The 22,813-nt window shown below is 52.5% G+C and overlaps 1 protein-coding gene across 13 annotated transcripts in view; it reads left to right on the top strand.

Annotated features, from left to right (window-relative positions):
• Positions 1 to 22,813, top strand: part of MPRIP (myosin phosphatase Rho interacting protein) — a 58,532-nt gene that overhangs the window by 28,414 nt on the left and 7,305 nt on the right. For 11 of the 13 annotated variants that reach the window (XM_052680558.1, XM_052680559.1, XM_052680562.1 and 8 more), the window contains 11 exons: positions 5,181 to 5,322; positions 5,787 to 5,903; positions 7,114 to 7,170; positions 7,568 to 7,636; positions 7,818 to 7,907; positions 8,026 to 8,135; positions 11,928 to 12,513; positions 13,287 to 13,403; positions 16,331 to 20,197; positions 21,988 to 22,135; positions 22,678 to 22,795. In XM_052680558.1, the coding sequence (XP_052536518.1) occupies positions 5,181 to 5,322; positions 5,787 to 5,903; positions 7,114 to 7,170; positions 7,568 to 7,636; positions 7,818 to 7,907; positions 8,026 to 8,135; positions 11,928 to 12,513; positions 13,287 to 13,403; positions 16,331 to 20,197; positions 21,988 to 22,135; positions 22,678 to 22,795 (5,421 nt within the window). The remainder of the gene's footprint in view (positions 1 to 5,180; positions 5,323 to 5,786; positions 5,904 to 7,113; positions 7,171 to 7,567; positions 7,637 to 7,817; positions 7,908 to 8,025; positions 8,136 to 11,927; positions 12,514 to 13,286; positions 13,404 to 16,330; positions 20,198 to 21,987; positions 22,136 to 22,677; positions 22,796 to 22,813) is intronic. The other 2 variants (XM_052680565.1, XM_052680566.1) reach the window with 1 other exon arrangement.

Below are 22,813 nucleotides of genomic sequence, written 5' to 3'. Positions count from 1 at the left end.
CAGTGAGGTTTGGGGTCGCCCTCCCCGGTGCAGCCCTGGATGGGAGGTATTGGCAGGCTGTGTTGTGAATCATAGAACCGTGGAAGGGTTGCGTTGGAAGGGACCTCAAAGTCCATACGATTCCAACCCCTGCTGTGGGCTGGCTGCCCAGGGCCCATCCATGGCCTCGGGCACCTGCAGGGATGGGGCAGCCGCCACTCGGCAGCGGTGCCAGCACCTCACCACCCTCTGAGTAAAAAATTCCCTCCTAACATCTAACCTAAATCGCTCCTCTTTTACTTTGGCCCCTTTGCATTGCAGCAGTTGTGGATTTTAGGGCAACCATGTTGTCCATGCACACCATCCAGGCAATATGATGGCCTTAGCAGTGGATGTCAGCCTTGTGACATTTGGATGCCGCATTTGCAAGCAAGCCCACCCTCCCTGTCCCCTCCCCGGCGCGGCACACGCGGGCAGCTGGCACTGTTAATTAGGTTAGCTCTCTAAATGGTGCTAGAGCCGGGTGCGTTATGCAACTGCTTAATGAGCTGAGAGAGGTTTCAAAATGTCGTGGCATTAATCTGGGAGAAGAGAGTCGGGTGCGGGGCTGCAAACAAGCTTAGTGCAGAGGAGGTGAGGAGGGCATCTGCAGGCATGCTCAGCAGTCATTGGGTGAGGTGAAGGATGTGCTAGTGCAGCGAGGGCAGCAGAGCAAACCGGGAGATGGGCCCCGGGCGAGAGGACTATCTGCCAGTCTGATTTTCTCGCCTTGATTTTCCTCTGGGCATGTTCTCTCTAGTGTGATTTCAGCAGCGCTGCCGGTTCGTTTCTTCACAGCCCCTAAAGGACTGTTTTCCAGCCTGGCATCTGAGAGCTGGGAGCAGGTGTGGGAGCTTTGTGCCCATGCTGTGGGTTGGCAGCAGGATCCTGCCTCCTGCCTGATCCCATCCCGGCACTGGCAGCACACAAAGGTTGGGGCAGAGGAGCAGGGCATGGGATTGGATTTCTCCCTGCCTTGAGAGTTCAGAGGGGAAGGGTGCCAGGCAGGAGCCCTGGTCACCCCAGCTGGGGACAGGGCTGATAAGCTCAACTTGTAGTGTGTTAGTTCAGGTATGGGTGACATTGTGTCCCTATGTGGTTGCTTGCACGGTCCCCAGTGCTGACAGTCTCTTGCTCCAGCCCCCATGGGCACTGTGCAGTTTTGGGATCTGGCATGCCAAAAGGAAACTGGGATCTGCCAACAGGACAGAGAAGGCAGAGGTTTGCATGCAGGTAGTGGGGATTACAAGAGAATGTTGCTGCCAGGCAGTGCCTTTTTTTAACATCAGCTCCATGCACTTCCTGCTGGCAGGTGCCTTTTCCAGAGGAAAATCTGTTTCTACCAGCTCAGCTGGACTCCTGGGGCCTTTAGCAGAAATGCATTGCTGCATTGAAATGAGCAAAATGTCTCCTCTTTCTCAGAGCTGTACTGAGAGATGGGCGGGGGTCTTGTGCCCATGGAGCTGACCCCAGTCCAGCACAGGGTGTGGAGTCTGGGGGTGATGGATGCAGCTCTGTGGGGCTCAGTGGGTTTGGTGCCCGTGTCCAGATGGGCTCAGCAAGGCGCAGGGAGGCAGTTCAGCATCGCACCAGAGAGCTCCCATCTGCCCTGCTCACCTTGGCTTGGCTGCTTTCTAAATACAAGTTCACTGAGTACACAGATTCCTATCATATTTTTTTTTTTCCTCCCCCTTCCAAATTCAGGCTGTGCTTATCAAGGTTGAGCAAATACAGTAACTCGCATGCTGCAGGGTCTGCTTCTCCTGCCAGATTTAGCACTATACCTGATCCTCCTCCTCCTCAGTAACCCACTAACACATCAGTGAGCATTTGCCTGAAGTCCTTTACCCATGCATGAACCCCACGGGCAGCATCAGGCATGGCTCAGCTTTGCCTCTGGACTCTCAGTGCAGCCAAACAGGCTCGCTCTGGTTATCTGGGTGTTTTTGTCCCTTCCTCCCATTTCCTTCTAACCCACTGTAAATCAGCACGGGAGTGTCAGAGCTACGGATGAAAAAGAGCTCTGTAACTACCCGGTGTTCCATCCTGAGTGACACACCTGTGGTCTGAGCTCTAGATAGAGCTGTTTTTCAGGCTCCTGCCCTGTCTCCCCATAGTAAGAGCTATTACGTGACTGATGCCCATGACTGTGCTGGAAATATTCCACGTCGATCATTAATTCCCAGCACTTAACTCCACGCCCCGTGCAGACGTCTGAGCTTGTGGTTGCTTCTGAAACATGCATCAGAAGGCAGCGCCGAGCAGGAGATATCTGTGGGATTTTGGCACGTGGGGGTCTGTGGAGTGCGAGTTCCCTCTGCTGGCACACACAGGGTGGGGCCACGGCTTTGCAGCCCACAGGGATTGAGCCACATCCCTGCTCCCTCATCCCAGCCCTGGGCAGGATGGGGCTGTTTCCTGGCAGTGATTTGGAAACCCCAGAGATGAATCTTCAAGCCTATTTTGCACAGCACAGGGGGCTGTGGCAGATGCAAGCTGAATTCTGTGTTTTTGGGTGTCAGTCCCTGTGTGCCAGCAGAGCGGGGATAAATCTCGGTGCATCTCAGCAGCTTTGGAAGCTTTTGGGAGGGGTGTTGGTGTTGGATGGGGTGTCCTTGGGGTGCAGGAGCCCAGAGCTCGCTCCCTTGGCTTTTCTTGCACTCTTCCTGCACTGCAGCCTCTGCAAATGCAGCTTTTCCAATTGCCCCCGTGCTCTGCTTGTGCTGGAAGGAGCCTGCTGTGTCAGAGTGCAGCCAGGGCTGGCGATTGTTTCTAACCTCAGTAAGCAGCAGAGCTACTTTTCTTTCTCAAATTCCTTCTCTGGAGCTTCTTGGGATGTAAGGCTTTGCTCTGGATGCTGCTGCAGCAAAGACACAACTGCCTGCTCTCTAAAACAGAGCTTTCTTTTCCTTTTAGAACTATCTTCTTTGTTTTTGTGTACCTTTGGGGAAAATTCCTCGTCCTTTTCTTGAGGCTCACTGTCTCTCTTGCTGCTAAATAACGAATGAATCCACTACAAATAAGCCCTTTCCTCCAGTCAGAGAACACTGCTTCAGTGACAGCTTGCTGGCTGTGAGAGCTCTCCTTCTCCCTGCACACACCCCCCCAGCTAACAGCCTCAACCTGCAGCTCAGGTTCCATGCCTGGCAGAGATGAGCAGCCCGCAGAGATGAGCAGAGCTCCCTGGGATGAGTTCCATAGTGCAGCACCGAGCAGCAGCACAGCTTTCCAGCCGCTCCATCCCTCCCTGCCTGCAGCACAGCACTGTCAGCATGGAGCTGCGTTCCCAGGGACCCCTCACAGTAACCTCTCTGAAACACTGAGCTGATGGGACACACGATTCTTTCCTGTAATCCGAATGATATTAACCCTTGGGGCTGTGATTGGGTTGCAGTGATTTTTTTTTTTATTATTTTTAAATTATTTTTATAATTCCCTCCTCCTTTTTCAATGATGAATTACTGGAATAGTTTTGATTTTGTTTTGTATGTAGATGCAGATATATAATTTCCTCTTCTGTTCATTCATTTTCCAGCCTTGTTTTCTTCCAGGTCTTGTTGCTCTCCACCTTCTCCTGCTGTGTTGCTGTGTGACGTGTCCGCCTTTACTTCGCCTGCTTCGCTACCATCTCATCTCAATCTCAAGCCGTAGAACAACCTGGTGGTGCAGCCCCTTTCATGAGAAATCAACCTGCTTTTGATTTTGTTTTTATGGTTTTTTTTTTTTTTCTCTTGATTTGTTTTTCTTCAGGCCTTCATCTGTTAGGGCGCAGATAACGTTAATTCACGAACCTCTTCCTCCTTCCTAAACTGAGTCTCAAAGGTTTGGGCCCAGGGGTGAAAAGGGGGACGGCTGGGTTAAAAACTCATCACCAAAACAGTTCTCCGTGTGTCGGTGATGGAGGATGTAGATTTGTGCTCTGTGAGCTGGGTGCTGTGACGCACATCTCACCTGAGCAGAACATCCCGGGGAGATGGAGAGCTCTGCGTGAGCACTGGGATCTGTGTGCTCCCACTCTGCAAACTGGGAGGCAGTGGGTGCTGAACAGATGTCCCCAGAAACATCACAGTTTAAAAAGCAAAGCTCCCCCCGGCTCAGTGCAGTTCCTTGGTCCTGGCAGCCTGGCTCTGAGCAGCAGCTCCCACCGGGCTGAGCTGTGCTCGGAATGTGTCTGACTGAAGGGATTTGGTGCAATGTTAGTTTAAAACTAAACATCTCATGGTTTTTTATTTTGTTTTTTTTTTTTTAAGTTCTAATCTGCTGTTCTTTTTTTTTTCTTTTCTTTTTTTTTTTTGTGAAAAGTGTTAAAACAAAAATGTTTCTGGATGACCTGTTTTCCCTCATGTGGTTACCCTTGTGATTTTCGTGCATGTTGAGGGTTCCTGATTTCAGGTGTCCAGATGCTGTTTTGGGATACTCTCTGGGCTGAGTGTTTTGGAGGGGTTCAAATGGGAATTGAAACCTCACAGCTTGGGGCTCAGCTGATTTGTGGTTCCTGAGGATGGATTCATGCTATGCTTTCCCAGGTTGTGCTCAAAGCCCAGAGGCTGGTTCTTGCCCAGACCCTTGGGGGTGCCAGTTTGAGACCAGCAGGTCCTTAAAAAATTCTGTTATCTTCACTCCTGTGGGTCAGCAGACAGCTTTTCCTGCTGAAATGGCACTTTTAATTCCACCTGCAGAAAGCCTGCTGTTTTGCCTATTGGGAGCATCCTTCTACAGGGTGTGTGCTGCTCCATTGTAGTTCTCCATCCTGGGAAAGCTGGGTGCTGTGATGTGGTGAGGGTGCCCAGCTGCAGGTAGGGGCCAGGTGTGCTCCTGCTCCCTCCAGCTGCCTTGCAGGCCAGCTTCAGCAGAGGGCATGGGTTTTGTGAGGGATGCCCGACTTACAGCTGGATGCTCCAGTTTGGTGCATGCCCTGCACGGACTGAGGTTTTACAGGATACATGCAGGGTGATGTGGAGCCACCCAGCTCCCAGTGGGGTGTCATTTTTGTGCTCTGCAGTCTCAGGTTGTTGGTAGCTGCAGCATTATGCTGTAGGAGCAATGAGTCGAGCAGTTGTGCAGTGACCTCAGGCAGCCCTCGCGCGTCGGGACTGTGAGCTCCATGTAACTCTGCTCGTGGTTTAAGCAGCTCTGCCTTCCCCTTTCTGTCTGTTTTCCAGGCGATCTCAGGTAATTGAGAAATTTGAGGCATTAGACATCGAGAATGCAGAGCACATGGAGACGAGCGTGCCAGCAGGAGCTGCCCTTTCCAGCGAGACGCGGCAGGGCAGGAGTGAGAAGAGGGTCTTCCCAAGGAAACGGGTAAGCAGCTTCCATACAGCCATAGCACCACTGAGGTCTCATGGTGGGGTTTGGGTTGAGCACAGTGGGATCGGGTGCAGGGCAGCACTGCTGGTTCAGCCCATGCATGTTTGCTGCTCACTGCTCTGCTCTCTTGGTCCAGGTGCAGGTCAGGGCAGAAAATCAGGTTGTCTCTTTTCTATCCTCTGGAATAGAAAGAGGGAAACGTCAGATCTAGCACAGCAGGACACATCCTCATGGCACGAAATAACAAAAAGAAACAGGCAGTCTTGAGTCCCACTTGTGCTCAGACGTATTGGGAGCAGTTTATTCCCTGAGAAGCCTGAAAAAAGATCTTGCCAGTGAGGTGACACCTGTTCTGAGCCTGACGTGCCCCCGAAATATGTGGGTTTTTGTGCCATGAGCCAGGGAGCAGGACTTGCTGCCCTAGTTCTGTGCTGACCCAGGCTCTGCTGTCTGCACAGGACTTCACGTGCGAAGGAACAGCCATGGGCTCCATCCTGGACGTGTCTGCATCTCCGCTGTCCCCACACCGCCGGGCCAAGTCACTGGACAGAAGGTCCACAGAGTCCTCCATGACGGTGAGCCACCGGGGCTGTGTCCTCTGCCATGTGGGTGAATGCCAGAGCCTTTCCAGGCAGCTCCGATGGAAATCTCCTCATCTGCTCTCCCTTTAGCCAGCACATAGTGCATCTGCTGTGGTTGGTGTTGGAGCAGATGGGTTTGACTTGAATCAGGTGTGGCTAATGCTGAGAGTTAGAGCTCTGCTTTTTGCCTTTTCCCCTCTACTGCTGCAGAAATTAAAACAGGCAGTGCTTTGTGACTGGTGCATATTGGAGTAACGGGTACCAAGCCAAGTTTGCATTTGGTTTGGTTAGGAGAGCTAATACGTGGCCCAGTTTTCTATCAGTACTTCCATGATGTTTGTGCAGTTGCAAGCTGGTGTTAGTGGAACAAGGTCTTCCATTTGCATGTTCTAAATGCTCACCAGACCTGGAGGCAAACAGTGCAAAACAAGCATGGAACACCCTCCACTTTCTCCACCCTTTGTAGGAACAGAATAAATACACTAATCTCTGAGAAGGATTACTTAGCCATTGTAAATACATGATATTTACATTTTTCATGGATGGACAGCTCGTATTCAAGGACTTCTCAAAAATGCAGTAGCTTAGCATTTCTGTGGGCTGTTCATGTAGACTTGTACTGTGACAAGAATGACTTCAAAATTCTTGGTAATAAAAGGGTACAAAAAGTGCATATCAAGTGACAGTGCACATCATCTAATGTGACTGCAAGAAAAACTTGCAGTCAGTGGGAAATATTCCCTGCATCCCTCCTGGTGCTTCTGGGAGAGATTCCACGCTGCTGAGTGCTTTCCTTGCTGACTGCAGGTGCTGTTTTTGTGCTGGGATTGCCTGTATTTCCAGGCCCTGAACATAGGAACTCAGCCTGGTGCTGGATCCATGCGTGGAATTGCAGGTGCATTTTCACTCCTGATGGATGACAGAGGGACAAAAATGCATGCAGTGTTGCTAACTCTGTGTTTCTCCTTCCATTGTAATTCTGGTGCAACAGTAGGAAATCACAGCTGCTAGGAAGGAGACAGCCTACATAAATCATACAGCAGATCCCTGTGCCTCCTTGGAGCAGACATTTAGCCCCCACACAGCGCAGTGATCCAGCTTCACCGCTGCTGGTTCCTTTGATCGCTGTGCTGGGTTTTGTCACCCTGTTGCCTATTCCCAAGCTGGATGTGGCCACTCTGACTGCATCTGTCCTTCCTTGCAGCCTGATTTGCTGAACTTCAAGAAGGGCTGGCTGACAAAGCAGTATGAAGATGGGCAGGTGAGTCGGGGGCAGCTCCTACCTGCTCCAGTGTGCCTTGTGCCTGGGTTCCTGCAGCCTGGCTGCAGTCAGTCCTGGGTGGCAGTAGGAGTGTGCAGAAGATGTACACATATAAAACAAGTGCCAGGAATGGGCTGCAGCTCAGTTTTTAGATACAATGGATAAAACAAGAGTATCGTATTGTTTTTTTTAATTTAAAAAAATAAAAAAGCTTCGTCTTGCCAGGGGAGCTCATGGAGGGCGCTTGTTGTGTTTCATCATCGCTTGCAGGGTTGAAGCACTGCAGCATCCTTTGTGTTGCTGCCTGCTCCTCTCTCCCCGGCCCTTTGGGGGGGCTGCTTGTGGAGCTGGGAGGGGAGGGGCTGTTGGTAACTCCTCTGTGCTGGTTGTTTCGTAGTGGAAGAAGCACTGGTTTGTGCTGACTGACCAAAGCCTGAGATACTACCGGGATTCGGTGGCAGAGGAGGTAGGTGTCACTCTGTGGGGTGAAAGCCATTGCTGCTGGGCTCTGTGCTCCCTACAGCCCTGCTCGTTGTCTCCCTGCAGTGCATCTCACCAAACCCTCCCCTGCACCTCCTGCGCAGAACCATGGTGCTTTTGATTTGCAGTGTGTTACAGCATCCTTTATCTCTCTCTTCTCTCTCCAGGCTGCAGACCTGGATGGAGAAATTGATTTATCAACGTGCTACGATGTCACAGAGTACCCGGTTCAGCGGAACTATGGCTTCCAGATCCATGTAAGGATGGTGTGGGGCAGGGATGCTCAGGGCTGGGCGCTTGGGGTGGCTGTGGGGTGTGCAGGATGGTGCTGGTGGGTGCAGCCCACAGCTCTGAGCCGATCCCTGCTTTCCTCAGACGAAGGAAGGGGAGTTCACCCTTTCTGCCATGACGTCTGGCATCCGTCGCAACTGGATTCAGACCATCATGAAGCACGTTCGCCCCACCACTGCGCCTGATGTAACGAGGTAAGGGGAGTCACGGCCCCTGCACTGCTTGGCTGTGCAGAAGGAGCTCTTCCTCGTCCCTGTGCTTTCCGCTTTCTGAGCCTGTCTGCCCCCAGAAGCTCTGCCTCTTTCTTAAACCCCTCTCTCTGGGCTTGATCTGGATATACTTTGTGGGTGTGCAGATAATGCTGAGTTGCTCTTACGGGTGCAGTTTTCAAAGAGGGTTGAAAATGTGGCTTTAATTTGTGCGTAGGAATATGAAATACTGTTCCTATATCAAGGCTCCTCTGGATTCCCACCAGGTATTGTGAAACCACTTGGATTCAGCTGTGCTGGGTTCCCCCTTTCCTCTGGCTACTGTTCAGCATGAGCTGCCTGGCCCTGCTGTGGGTCACAGGGCTGAAGGAGAAGCTCTTTGGCTCTGATAGACTTTAAACTCCATCCAGTGAACCGCCTGCCTTCTCTTTCGATGTTCCAGCTAGCAGCAGCTCCTTCCCCTTGCTCTTTAGCAACATCTGTGTCTCCTCCTGCCACCAGTGCCAGAGGAAGGGGCCCCTTGGTTCCCTGCTGTGAGCGCTTGAGGCTGAGGGAAAGGGCGTTTGAGCCCCTCACAGCTAACCAACCATGCCAGCCACACTCCCATGGGCTTCCCAGACACGGCCACAGCATTCACTGTCTCCTGTCTTTACTGTGGCTGCAGCCAGTAGGGTTTTGCCAGGTTTGCCCCTGCCTTGGTGGCATGGCTCTTCTCACTGGCTCTGCTGGCTGGGGATGCTCCAACCCCTATGCCCACCCTGCTTGGCACCCATTCCCAAGCTCCTGGGTTCACAGGATATCAGGGAAGCCACCTCTCTCTTCACTCCTCTGTGTGTTTGATTTTCATGCAATCCCAGGAAAAACTTCTCTTTGAAACTATCCGTGCTGAAGCCCAGGTTGGAAAACTGTGTTCTCTCCTGTATTAACATGTTGTGGTTTGTATATCTTGTGATTCACTGCATGCTCCTCCTTTTCTGCACCTCGGATGGGAAGTTCTGCAGTTTTCATTTATTTTTCTTTCTTTTTTCTTTTTTTTTTTTTTGTTTTTTGTTTCCCCCTTTATTTTTCTTTTCAATAAAAGCCAGAAAGAAGGGAAGAAGCAACCTGGTCTTGACAGTTGATTCCCCCACACTGGTGCCTTCTGATGTGACTAGATGTGAAGATGAAGACCAAGGAAATTTGAGGGGACCTCTCAGCCCTTTAAGAGCCATATCTATGCATAGCCTAGCAGGTTACTGCATCTCGGTGCTCCTGTGCTCACTGTCTGCTGCCCTGAGCCCACGTGGCATGGTTTGACTCGGCTTTACCCTGCAGAGAAGGTCTGGGTGCTGGTCGTGCAGTAACTTGCTACGCTGCATAAACAGACGGCAGCTCTGAACCCCGAGCTGATGATGAGGGCTTTATAGGTGCACTCGTGTTGTTTTTCACTGGACTGCTTCCAAGTGGGGTGCACGTGGGTTTGAGGCACAGCACTGAACTGCAGCTCTGCGTGCACCAGGGCTCTTTGACAAGCCCTTGGGCTGCGGTGTGAGCGCAATGTAGCACAGCCTGTTCGGTGTCTTTGATGCACTGTTGGCATCCTCACCCTGTGAGCAGCTTGGGATGGGGCTGCTGGCTCCCATCACCCTCTTCCACGTCTCCACTGGGCCCAGTGCATGCTTCCTTGTTACTCAAGTCTTAATTACTGTTTATATCCTAGCGTGTGGCAGCACCCTGGGGGGTGGGTGCTGCCCTGCTCCCTGCTCTGCCATCTCCAGAGGTGCTAATTACACAGCAATGGCCGTGCAGGTGTAAAGCACGCAAAAGGAGCAAAGAGGCTGCTTCAGCCCCTGGTTGAGCTCCTAGCCCTGGTGTCCCCCAGTTCCCATACTCATCTTGGAGCTTGTGCCGTGCTTGCAGCCACCCCTGTTAGAAACCAACTGTCTGTTGCCTGCTCTGTAAATCTCTCATCTCCCCTTGCCACGTGGTGTGAATTTATCTGGAAGGGAGGAGGTACAAAATGAGTGAGTAGCATCAGTAGCCATAGGGTGCTGTTGGGAAACAAAGTGCTAAATTTGGGGGCTGTCTGCTGAGTTTCCCAGCACTGTGCCCTTTGGGGATCTGTGCAGGAGGAGTGGGCTGGCAGGAGGTGGCACCTGTAAGCATGCCGAGGTTCATAGAGTCCTTGGACATCCCGAGCGGGAGGGAACCCCTAAGGATCATGGAGTCCAACTCCTGGCTTCTTCCATGTGGTGTTCAGAGCAACGTCCTTTCTGTTCCACAGCAACATCCAAGGGACCTCAGGACTCCCTTTCTTCCTACTGCTCTTCTCCATTTTAAGACTTCATCTCCTTTCTGTTTTACTTATTTCAAATGCAGTCGTAATCACTGACTGACTGCACGTTGAGCACTTGGCTGGGAGTGTGCTCTGGAGTCGTGCAGCAGCATCCTGTGGGTGTGGAGTGAGTTTTCCATGGTGCCTTCTGGGTTTGTTGAGGAAGGAGTTATCTCCAAGCTAGTCTCAGCCAGTGACTGCCAGAATTTCTTGAAACCCAGCTCTATTGAGCCTGTGGTTTGATTGTGGATGGAGGTACATTGGAAGATACTGGCTATGGACACATGCAGTTCTGCTCTAGTCTTTGTTTTGAGGAGAGGGGTTTAATCTGTGTGCTGGAGGAGCCCTTCTGTGCTGCTGCCTTTGGGACCAGTGGTGCACATGGGCTTGTGGAGCACTGTGAGCATTGATCTGCCTGCAGTGAAGGGCCCAGGCAGGTGCCCTCTGGCTCTGCTCCCTGTGCCCTTCTGGAAAATTCAGCTGGACTGTGCTGGAACCCTGTGGTTGTGCAGGACATGGGGCCCAAGGGCTGTGCTGCAGGAGGCATCTGGGGTTATCCTGGTAGCGCAGGGATTGGCAAACACCTGCTGTTCTCTTGGGAGAGGATTCCTCTGCAAGGTTAACACACAGCTATTCTCTTTATTTTAATTTTGATCTGCATGTTCCAAGGCTGGCATGTCTGCCTCTAATGAGCTAGTATTGCATCATGAGCTGCCCGTAGGTTGGAGGTGATATTGCCCTTCCCTGTTCTCTTTCCCTGCTTGATGAGTATGTCTCCCCTCTCATCCCTCTAACTCAGCACTGAAAGCCATTCCTTGCTTGAGAAACGGTGTTTTAGGGGATGGCCATGGTGTGTTGTGTAACTCTTGCTCTCCTCACTGCACCAACTGCGGCACCCGTGTCAGATACATGCCTTCACTGTTTACAGTGGCACAGAGAAGTTTTGGGCCCTGTTCACAGGCTGACTCTGCTGAGCTTGAGGAAAACCCGACCCCAGTTACCAAAGGCATCTTAGAGTGGCTCTGTGCTTCTCTGCAGTGCTGAAGCCAGGCTGACTTTGTTGGGACTGGTGGCATCCTCTCTGCTAGCCCACGGTGTGGCCATGCTGATTAGTCTGTGCACATGGGCAGGTGCTGGAAGAGCACCTGAAGCCTTTCCCCAGCCCATGAAGGTGGTTTGGGGCCACTGCTGGCCTTGGGGTGGCTGCCAAGGAGGAGTGTGGTTGGGATCGGCCACCCCCTAGGGCCGCTTGCACTGTGGCTTCGCACGCCGGCACAACCTGAAGAAGGGCTGCTGTGCCCGAGAAGTGAGACGGGAGATGGAGGGGTAGGGGGACGCACACCTGGCTTTGGCTTGGGCTTTGGCAGCCCCTCTCCACCCAGCTCTTGAAGGCATGCGTGGAAGTGCCTGGCCACCTTGAGCACCCGGTGACGCTTTCTTTTGCTCTCTCTCTGTCCCTGCAGCTCCCTACCAGAGGAGAAAAGCAAAACGAGCTCATCCTTTGAGCCCAGCCCAAAGCCCAGCGAGAAGCAGGACGCGGAGCAAACAGAGCTGGACTCGGAGCAGAAGCGGAGCCGTGCACGGGAGCGCCGGCGAGAAGGACGATCCAAGACCTTTGACTGGGCTGAATTCCGCCCCATCCAGCAAGCCCTGGCTCAGGAGCGTGCCAACGCCGCCGACTCCTCCAAGAGTGGCACCGCTGCCTTCTCCAGGGACAGCAGCACCGCCGACACCGACCCAGGCGAGCTGGAGCGAGAGCGGGCCCGGCGGCGCGAGGAGCGGCGCAAACGCTTTGAGATGGTCGACACGGTGGATGGAGCAGGGCCAGAGGAGACACTGAGGATGGAGGTGGATCGGATCCTGCCTGTCCCTGCAGACATCAAACCGCAGAACGTCCACGTGGAGATTGAGCAGCGGTGGCACCAGGTGGAGACCACCCCGCTGCGGGAGGAGAAGCAGATCCCCATCGCTCCCCTGCACCTCGCTCACGCTGAGGACCGGGATGAGGGGCTGGCAAAGCAGCACCTGACCACACTGCTGGAGAAGGAGGTAAAGCAGGAAGCCTGAGCGAGGGGAAAAAAAGCTGTGTTTATTCCTGCTTTGGGATAACAGTGAGCAGAGATGTGCTGTCAGGGTGCCTTGAGACGTAGATCCATGTCCATCCTCTGTTCCCAGTGCTGCTCTTGCAGGTAGCACCCCATTGCCCTGTCCAGCCTGCATCAAGCAGAGGTGCTCCTGATGTTTGTTACCCTGCCTTCCTCTAATGAGATGAGCACAACTGAGGCATATTAACCAGACTCTACATTTAAGCTCTTAATCCTGTTTGCCTCTGCAACTGTAGAGATTTGTGTCTACAGTTATGCCTACAAAATCATAAATGGGCTGGAATTGCAGTGCGTGCCACAAAAGTTCCCTTCTTGTGAGCCTACATCAAACAATCTCAAGATTTTAGGAAAAGAATAGGTGGCTCAGCTCACTTGGAAGAGGTCCACATGTGGGATAACAAAGGTCATTGTTAGTCAGGATTGAGGTGTATTAACTGGAATGAAAGAGGTACAGGCACAGAGTAACCAGGAGCATCGCCAATCTGAACTGGGGTGGGATTTGCCTGGGCCATGCCTGGCACGAGCTGGTGCCGTTCCTCCTTTGCCACATTGAGCTTCATGAATTAAACTCAAACACAATGCAGTTCTTTCAGGGGGAGGGGCTTTGCCTGTTAAAATGAAATCCTGGTTGCTGAGCAGTGCTGTGGGAAGCCCCGTGCTCTGATGGCTGAGCCCGTGCCTGCTCACTGGACTCTGTCTGTGTTCGTGTCCCTCCAGCTGGAGCAGAAACAGAAAGAGGCCCTGGAGCTCCTGGAACAGAACCGACACCTGCAGGACCAGCTGAAAGTGGCACTGGGTCGGGAGCAGAGTGCCCGTGAGGGCTACGTGTTGCAGGTAGGAGAGCTGGGAGGAGAGGGGAACCCATCCTCCCCTGCATCAAAGGGACTCCACTGTGCTTCAGCGCGAGCGCACCCCAGTTCGTGGCGATGCACAGCGCTGAGCAGGCTCCAAGAGATTTGACCTGCTTGGAAAAGTTGCTGATTCTGTTGATTTAAAAGGTTTGCCTGCTTATGAAAACATCTGGTTTGGTTTGCAGCAGGCAGGAGATAATGCTGCCTGTTGTCTTCCTCAGGAGAAGCTGTAGATAGGATCCCAGCAAAGCCCATCTCTTGTCTACTCTGTACTGTTTGCCTTTGCAACAGCTCTGATCCCCCTTCCTGAGTCCCAGGTGTTCCTGTCACACAGTAGGACAGACGTAAGGCTTTCTGAGCATCTCATGGCCCTGTGTTTCTCCTGGCCAGGGAGTTTATGTGGTTGTTCCATGGCAAGCCCAGCAAATGCAGAGGCATCAGTCATCCTGGGCAGAGCATCAGGATGTCACACCTACAGCCCGGCTGCTGTATTAGAGCACTTTGGTGGTTTCTTCTCTTGCAAGATGCCTTTCCTCAGGAAAGCCTGGAAGGGTTTTGGAATTTTTGGCAGAAGAGGTGGGAGAATCTTTTGGGAAGCCTTTCCTCCCCACCTCCAGACATCGGCTTTTGCCACCTCCTCCTCTGAGAGCATTTAAGTTCCAGAGAAGGCATGGAGCCTGCAGGGCACCCCTGCCTCTGCTGATTGGTGATTTGATCTGCTTGCTCCTGGTGAGCCAAAGTGATGCTGTGCTGCCGTGGCAGCAAACCTGACATCCTTGTTTGTTTCTCAAGGGAGAAATTTCCCCTGAGGAAACTGCAAAGTCAGAGAAGGCAGCCCAGGCATCTTGCCTTTCTGACTGGTGATCTCCATGGAGGAATTATTAATGCATTTGTTCATTTTGGAGCCCCCAAGCTACAGTGCTTGCAGAGAGCAGTGCTGTTTTTACTTGGCAATGTTGGAAGAGAATCTTTGGGGACCAGAAGGAGAAGAGAATGACACAGAGCTAGCAAATAAGTCAGGGCTCGGGAGACAGCCCCATCCTGTTTTGAACAGCAGATTCAGCATCCGTAGGGCTGTTTAGTGAGATGGGTCAGAAGGTTTGTCTGAGGTGCATAGAGGAACTCCTGCAGGGACACATCTTGCGAAACTGAGTGCTGCATCCATCTGCTGTTGTGCTGCTGTGCTGAAGTTGACCCTAGCACGTAGGTACAGGGAGGGGAGGTCTGTAGGGGAGTTGACCCAACCTTTGCTGCACTAAGAAGCTTCCTAAGGTTCCTAAGAACCTAGGAATTGGGCAGGGTATTTGGAAGGGTCACGGGGTCTCTTCCTTGGGATTTCCCTTTCATTGTGTGGGAGCAGCGGGGTTAAAACCCTGCTGCAGAAGGAAGTAACCCCACCAAACCCTACTAGGGGTGGAAAGATGGAAGCAGGTTATTATTTGAGCTTTTCTGTAGCTCCAAACTGCAGGCAAACATCATAGCCTTTTTTTTTCGGATGCGCTCTCTGAACTTGTCGCTCCCCCATACCTCCATCACCCCCAATTTCCAAGAGGTTCCTGTGCTGACCAGCTGGCTGCCAGCCCGTCCCTCCCGAGCCCCGTGGCAGCCCCACGTGGACACAAAGGATGCTGTTCCGTAAGGCAGCCGCTGAGATAAGCACCCCGTGCATGTGCTGTGCACTGCAGCCTCTCTGCCCTCCTGTAACAACCCTTCTCTCACTCACAGCATCCTTGGGACGTGGTGCCCAAGCGGGGGGGGCATGGCAGGGGCTCAGTCTGCCCCGTGGTTTCCCCAGCTCTGGTCCCAGTGGGTGAGAGGGGTCACATACTAACCTGTCCCTGGGCGGATGTTCTTGCATGGTTTTTTTGGTGTAAAGCATGAAATTTAACTTAACATAACTGAGTGTCACATCTGTGGGCTTTCCTTACCAGCAACCAGAGTACAGCAGGGCAGGCCAAATTCCTAGGCTTAACGCTGTGCTTTTCTTGCCTCTTCCTGTCTGTGTATTTTTTTTTAAAGATACATAATTTCTGTCGCCTATTGCATGACTCTCTGTGAGTTTTCTCTTTGCATGCTGCGTTGCTTTGATTTGAATCTCACAAAGGTTGGTTTCTTTTGTTTGACATTCTCATCATACCTGCCCCCCCCCACCCTCCCTTCACTTGTTGGGCTTTTTATTTTGTCCTTTTTTTGTTCTTTGTTTGGTTTTGTTTTTTTTACAGGTAGAGAACTTAGATCCTTCCTAGCCTTAAGCTCTAGCATAACAGCATCTCTCTAATGCACTGAGCAGCCAATAAGTCCTGTCTGGCAGCCCCTGAAATGACATCGCCACGCCGGCTGTCCTGTCTCGCTGCGTTCTGCTGGGAAGTGATGTCATTTGCTGCCACCTCACTTTCTGTCGTTGCTTTTGTTCGGTAGGACTGTGGTACCTGAACTGTGCACTTTTTGTTTCATAGCAAAACGAACCAACACACTAAAAGCAGTTCCTTTCTTCTTGGCCTGTCCCCATCCCTTCCTTCTCACCCGTCCAGTTTTTCTCTTGTCTGTCTGTCTCCGTTTTACTGCTGGTGTTTCTTTTTCATCGTTCTTTTTTGTTCTCTGTCTTTTGGTTCCGTTTGATTTTGGTTGGTCTCCTTTTAGCCTGTGACTGTACAGCTGTTTTGACGTTACGGTCCATGTTTTCTGTTACTGGAAAGCAGTTGTTACTCATTAAAAAAAAAAAAAAAAAAGAAAAAAAAAAGTTAGACAAAATAAAATTGTGCCAGGAACAAATCATCCCAATTGGAGCTTGTGGGGTAGCAGCCAAATCGCTGCGAGGAGCTTTTCCATGGCCTGCCTGGCCAGAGGTGTGACACTCAGAAGGGAGAGCCAAGAGTGTTACTAATCTAGTATTTAATCAATTTTTTTAAGACCGAGGTGGCCACCTCGCCGTCAGGTGCCTGGCAGAGGCTCCACAAAGTCAACCAAGACCTCCAAAACGAGCTGGAAGCACAATGCCAGCGTCAAGAGCTGATCAATCAGCAGATCCAGTCGCTGAAGCGCAGCTATGCCGAGGCTAAGGACGTCATCCGGCACCACGAAGCTGAGATTCAGAGCCTGCAGGCGAGGCTCAGCAACGCGGCAGCCGAGCTCTCCATCAAGGAGCAGACCCTGGCCAAGCTCAGGAGCGACCTGAGGAGCGAGAAGGAGAAGGCCAAGGAGCAGCTGGAGGAGTGGCAGCATGGCGAGGCCGCGCTCAGCTCCCAGCTGAAGGCCAGCGAGCAGAAGCTGAAGAATGCTGAGGCTCTGCTCCTTGAGAAGACCCAGGAGCTGCGGGACCTGGAAATGCAGCAGGCTCTGCAGAGGGACCACCAGAAGGAGGTGCAGCGGCTGCAGGATAGGATCGCCGAGCTGAGCAGGCAGCTGAATGCCAGCGAGCAGACGCGCATCCTCATGGAGGAGAAGCTGCAGAAGAATTACGAGGCTTTGCTGGAGAGCTGTGAGAGGGAAAAGCAGGTTTTAATACAGAGTCTGAAGGAGGTGGAAGATAAGGCCAACGAGTACGAGAATCAGCTGCAAAATAGCGAGCAGCAAATGGAAATTCTGCAGAAGGAAAAGCTGAGTGCAAAGTTTGAGGGCAGCGAGCTTGTCCACCAGCTGGAGGAGCAGCTGCTGCTGAAGGAGGCCAGCATCCAGAAACTGGGCGAGCACATCAAGGAGCTCGAGAGAGAAAGAGATCAGATAAAATGTCGGTTCCATGAGCTCATGAATCAAGTTGCTGAGTCAGATAATGAGGTTGCAAAGCTGCAAGCCAAGTTGAAAATGGAAGAGACCAACTACCACAATCTGGAGCAATCGTTTGAGGAGGTGTCAGATCAGTTCCAGGGTGTGCAGAAAGTGCTGAAAGAAAAAGAGGAGGAGCTGAGGCATGTTAAGGAAATGCACTTGAGAATTGTGGAGAAGAAAGATCAAGATCTCAGCGAGGCTTTGGTTAAAATGGTTGCTTTGGATAGCAGTTTAGAGGAGACTAAAGTAAGGCTAAAGGCCAAGGAGGAGGCTTTAAGGAAATTAACCAGCGTAGGTGCGGAGCCGTGTGCTGAGGAGGCAGAAGATGTTGGCTGCCATCTGGAGGCTGATGAAAGTCACCCATCTCAGCTGGGGCAGCCTCTGCCAACTCACGATGCCCTCCCGGTTCTGACCTATGCGCTGAAGGAGGAGGAGGAGGTCCTTGAGACCAGCCAAAGGCAAGCAGAGGAATTTGACTCCCCTTCCAAAGCTGCAGAGCTCCAGGACCAAGAGTTGGCTCAGAAGGCCTTAGCAAAGCCCGATGTAGGAATCATGGGGGCCAAGAGGCAGAGAATCCGTTTCTCGAGCATCCAGTGCCAAAAATATATCCACCCAGATGGATCGGAGAAGAACTGGACCAGCAGTACCTCTTCTGACACCAGCCAGGACAGGTCCTTGTCTGAGGAAAGCATGTCTTCGGAGCCAGCTCCTGGCTATCCATCATCAGCGGCAAGCGACTCCGAGACCTACCTCTCCATCATCCACTCTCTGGAAACCAAGCTGTATATTACAGAGGAAAAACTGAAAGATGTAACCATGAAGCTCGAGAGCCAGCACGGCCATAACCAGGAGACTCTCATCGCCCTGCACCACCAGTGGGCCAGCACAGAGTCTCAGCTGCGGGAGCAGCTCCAGAGCAGCTTATCCCAAGTCAGCACTCTTGTCTCGCAGCTGGAGAGCGAGAGGCAGGAGAAGCTCAAACTCATAGAAAATCACGTTAGCGAGCTGGGAGGTTTCCAGGTGAAAAACGATCAAGCGCTGGCTTGCTTAGAGAAGTGCAGGGAGCAGCTCAGATCTCTCCCCAAGTCAGATAAGGAGCAAGAGAGCGATTTGTTCCTCGTTACTCTATCCAGCATGGAAACAACCTTATCGGGTGCAATCCAGGCCTTGGGAGGGGCACCGGCCCCACCAGAGTGTCAGCAGAGTGAGGGCCTTGTGGCAGGGTCCCCTGTGCCAGATGGGGGGGTTCTGGGTGAAGGGGAGCCCGTCTCCGAGGAGCAGCCAGCAGGGACTTTTGGTGCGGGCCAGTTGAGGTGGCTGTCTGAGAGAGTGGCCTTTGAGGCCTCTCTTATCAGCCAGATAGCAGAGTCTCTGAAAAATGCAGGCTCTGAGATATCACAGCTTCTCAGGGAGATCCAGGGGACGGCGGAGGTGGTTCTGATAGAGCCGGCAAGTGCTTCTCACACAGCAGCTGACTTGGCCGGTGTCCTATCTAAGAAGCTGCTGCTGGAAGGGGAGTTCTGGAGCCAGGTGGAGGAGCTGAGAGTGCACCTGAGCACCAGGCAGGGAGAAGCAGAGGGCCAAACAGAACCAGCAGGTTTGGGCTTTTCTCCGTGTTTTCTTAGTGCTGTAGCAGATGCTACATTGATCAAAGCAGAACTTGGGTTTGTGGCGCAGAAGATGAGGGACTCTTTTCACCAGAGATTAAAAATGATCGAAGAAGACCTCCATAACACCAAAACAGCTCTCCAGCAGCACAAGTGCATGTTGGAGGAAATTCTCAAAGCTTACAGGACTCCTGATTTTGACAGAGTTGTGCATCAGATTTCTGAAGCGCTTGAAATTCAGAAAGATGCTTCAGAAAGAGCCCAGATCTCCTGGGACGGGAGCTGCCTCCAAATGGGACCGTGCCAGGAGGGGGCCAAGGTGCAGGAGGTTCGTGGCCTACCAGGCCATGGCAGCGGTGAAGCTCTTGTTTCCATTCAGGAAGATCTTGCCCAACAACTAAAAGACAAATCCAATGTTCTTAAGGAAATCTCTGTTGCCTTACTTTCTCTGCCTCCTGAGGAGGCCATGAGAGATTGCCAGAAGCTCTTCAAGATATCTCAGAGCCTTTCATATCACTCGTGCATGGGAGACCTGGAGCGCTACTCCTCTTTGTTAGTTCAGGATGCAATAGTTCAGGCTCAGGTTTGTTACGCTGCTTGCAAGGTCCGCCTGGAGTACGAGAGAGAGCTGAAGTCGTACAAAGAGTCCTTGCAGAGCATGGATGCACTGTGCCAGGAGCGTGTGAAGACCGTCTCCCTGCTCCGGGATGAGTACGAAGAGCTGCTGAGGAAGCAGCAGGGTGAGTACAGTGAGGTGATCGCCATGTTGGAGCGGGAGAACGCCGACCTCAAAGCCAAGGTCTCCCAGCTCGAAGGTCAGCGGAGGCTTTTAGAAGAGGAGGAGCACAAACACAGCAAAACTTTGAGTGAGTTGCAGGGCCGCTACGAGGAGGAAATTCGAAACGTGATCGAGCAGCTGAACAGGACGGAGGATGCTCTGAAGGCTGAGAGGACGGAGGGCCTCAACCAGCTGGACGCCATCGTCCGCGACAAGCAGGACATGGAGCGCTACCACCTGGAGCAGATGCAGATGCTGGAGGACAAGTTCCAGGCCAAGATCAAGGAGCTGCAGGCCATTCACGGCGAGGAGCTGCAAGCTCTGCAGGAGCACTACAGCCAGAACCTGCAGCGCCTGCAGCACGCCCTTGACGAATACCAGCAGCAGCACCCGGATGCGGTCCCTGCGGTGGGGCCGGGCGGTGGGGATGGCTGGGGGGCCGGGGAGCCGGGTGGCACCAGGCAGGGACCCAGCGGGGACCTGGACTCCATGCACGGCCTGCGGGAACGCATCCAGGAGCTGGAGGCCCAGATGAACGTGATGAGGGATGAGCTGGAGAACAAGCACCTGGAGGGCAGCGCTTCCATGCTGAGGGAAAAGTACCAGAAAGACTTTGAGAACCTAAAGGTTTTACCGCGTTTCGTGCTTTATGGTATCTCCCTCTGAGCGTACTGGGAGGGTGCATTCAGTCCTAGTGTTTGCCTGGCCTAGGGGCATCCCCTGTGCAGGGCATCACTTCTAAGCAAGCCCCAGAATGCTAAAAAAAGGCCTCTGTAGAGCATGGTGTTTTATCCATGCTTCCTTTCGTCTGTGCTGGGGTATTCTAAATGCATTGCTGAGCAGGAGGGGGGAAAGGTACTGGAGGGAGGCTCAGCATCACGGCTGCTGGAGGTGTAGATGGAAGGAGGGTTTCATAATAGCTCCATGCTATCAGGCTCTCCTTCATTTTGAGCACTGTAGTGTTTCTCCTCGTGCCCGAGGCACACTGTTTGTTTGTGTCTTCCCTTCAGAAGCATTCCTGAACTCTGTCCTTCCCAGTCTGATCAAATCTCCAGTCTGTCTCTGCTGCCCTCAGAAACATGAGGTGAGGTGGAAACCTGTGCTCTCCTGCTGTACCTTCCCACAGAAGGATGCCAAGTGCTTTGCTACAGAAATCTCCTCTACACAGGGAGGTCACTGGTGGTGTGTGTCAGCAATTCGTAACGTAACAAACAGTGCACAGTTACTGGAACCCCAGATTTAGGTGCAGAAAGCCCAGAGTGCCTTTCTTTGGATTGGTCCAGCACTCAGGGTTGGTTGTGGAACCAGTCTTGTAGAGATGGTTCTTCTGAGCCAGATGGAGGATGTAGTGTCAGTAACACTAGGTACTGGTTTGTACGTGTTCTCATGTGCTGGATTTATAGCAATGCATTTACAATACGTGAATTACGGAGTCTCCCACCCTGTGGAGGAGCACCCAACCTTTTCCTCCAGTGTTAAAGGAGTAATGAAGAATCTTGCAAGCCAAGGCCAGACAGCTTCTGGCACTGAGCTGTGAGTTTCAGAAAAGAGAGCTGAAGTGAGAAAGGAAAAATTCCTCCAGACTAAAACATAAAGGGGTGGGAAAAGGCACTCAGATGAAAGCTGAGGAGGGGAGTGACACAGGTTACGTAGAACTACATAACAGAGTGGTGGTGCATAGAATGTTCATTAGTGTAGGTCAGTAGTTATGTTTTTGTCACTTGGGGAGTGAATTTGTTCCCCCTTAAATCACCCATGGAGTCCCAGTGGCTCCCAGGGGGCAGTTCTACTGTCTTCAGAAATGAAAGAGAAGCCCATGTGGGGCTGGAACCCTCCCCCCCTCCCCCCAGCCAGCAGTATGGGTTTCTGCTGCCCCACTGCCATCATAGTGCCTGGGGTGTCATATTTGCCTCCTACAAGGCCATGAGCAGGATCTGGGCAGGAAATCCATGTGGGATTTCAGCATTCACAGCTGGCGATTCCCAAATCCCCTGAGTGCTGCTCCCTATTTCCTGGCCTAAACTCAATCCTAGTTGTTGAATTAGGAAATCATTTCCCATGCAACGTTTCAAATGATGCTCACTTGTGAACTGAGGTCCATTGCTGTTATGAGCCATCTGCTTTCCACCCAAAGGTGACCACATATGGAAGCATGGATTGCAGAGGAGAGCAGAAGGGGCGCAGCAAGCTTTTTTGCTGTTTCAACATGTTTGCATTCCCTGAATACTTCTGACCCCAGGCCTATCCCTGCCCTTCCACTGTCAGGGGTTGAGGACAAACCCTGACCTTCTGAGCTCCATCCTCAGCTGGCTGCTGTGTGGATGGGGAGGGAGAAGACCCCAGGATGGCAGCCAGGCGCCCTCCACCCACTGTCGTGCTGCTCCCAGTTCAACTCCATCCCCTCATCCCTCTTGCAGGCAACATGTGAGAGGGGCTTTGCAGCCATGGAGGAGACACACCAGAAGAAGATCGAGGACCTGCAGCGGCAGCACCAGCGGGAGCTGGAGAAGCTGCGGGAGGAGAAGGACCGCCTGCTGGCAGAGGAAACAGCTGCCACCATTTCAGGTATGGGGACAGCCATGTGCTGATGGGGGAGGGTGTTTGCTCCAGGATGGAGGAGCTGCACAGGGGTGGGACGAAGGCTGGACAGTGATCAGAGGGAGACAAGGAAGCGCTGGTGTTTTGGATGGAGTTCCATCTTGTGGTTCTTCTCCAGGCTTGGTATGCATCTCACTGCCTGTAACAGCGTGTGATCGCTTTTCGGTTCCATCTCAGAAAGGCATTAACCATTCATTGCTGCTCCCACAACAAATTCCTTGTTTGCTGCCGCTGGGAGTTTTAAAGCACTCAGGCTCAGCTTCTCTGCATTAGGAGTCCTGCAATTCAGGAAACAATGTGTGAATTGGTCAATTTCTTGGACTTCGCTGAACGGTGGAATTTGCAGAGCCCTTTGCCACACTGGGATGAAGGGACTGCAGAGCAGCGGGGTGGCTGGCTGGGCTGACTCTGTTTATTGTTCCTGTAAGAAAACAAACCAAAGAGGCCCTCTCCAACTGTGCTCTTTGGGCATTGCAATGCCAGGCATTAACGCTGTGCCACCCCTGCAGCCATTGAAGCCATGAAGAACGCACACCGGGAGGAGCTGGAGCGAGAGCTGGAGAAGTCGCAGCGCTCACAGATCAGCAGCGTGAACGCCGACATCGAGGCCCTCCGGAGGCAGTATCTGTAAGGCTGGCTGGGGTG

Source organism: Tympanuchus pallidicinctus, unplaced genomic scaffold (genome assembly GCF_026119805.1).
Source record: "Tympanuchus pallidicinctus isolate F22 unplaced genomic scaffold, pur_lepc_1.0 scaffold18, whole genome shotgun sequence".
In the NCBI taxonomy this organism is placed as follows: Eukaryota; Metazoa; Chordata; class Aves; order Galliformes; family Phasianidae; genus Tympanuchus; species Tympanuchus pallidicinctus.
Note: the sequence above shows the minus strand (reverse complement) of the source record. Positions and strands in the feature narration are given on the sequence as shown.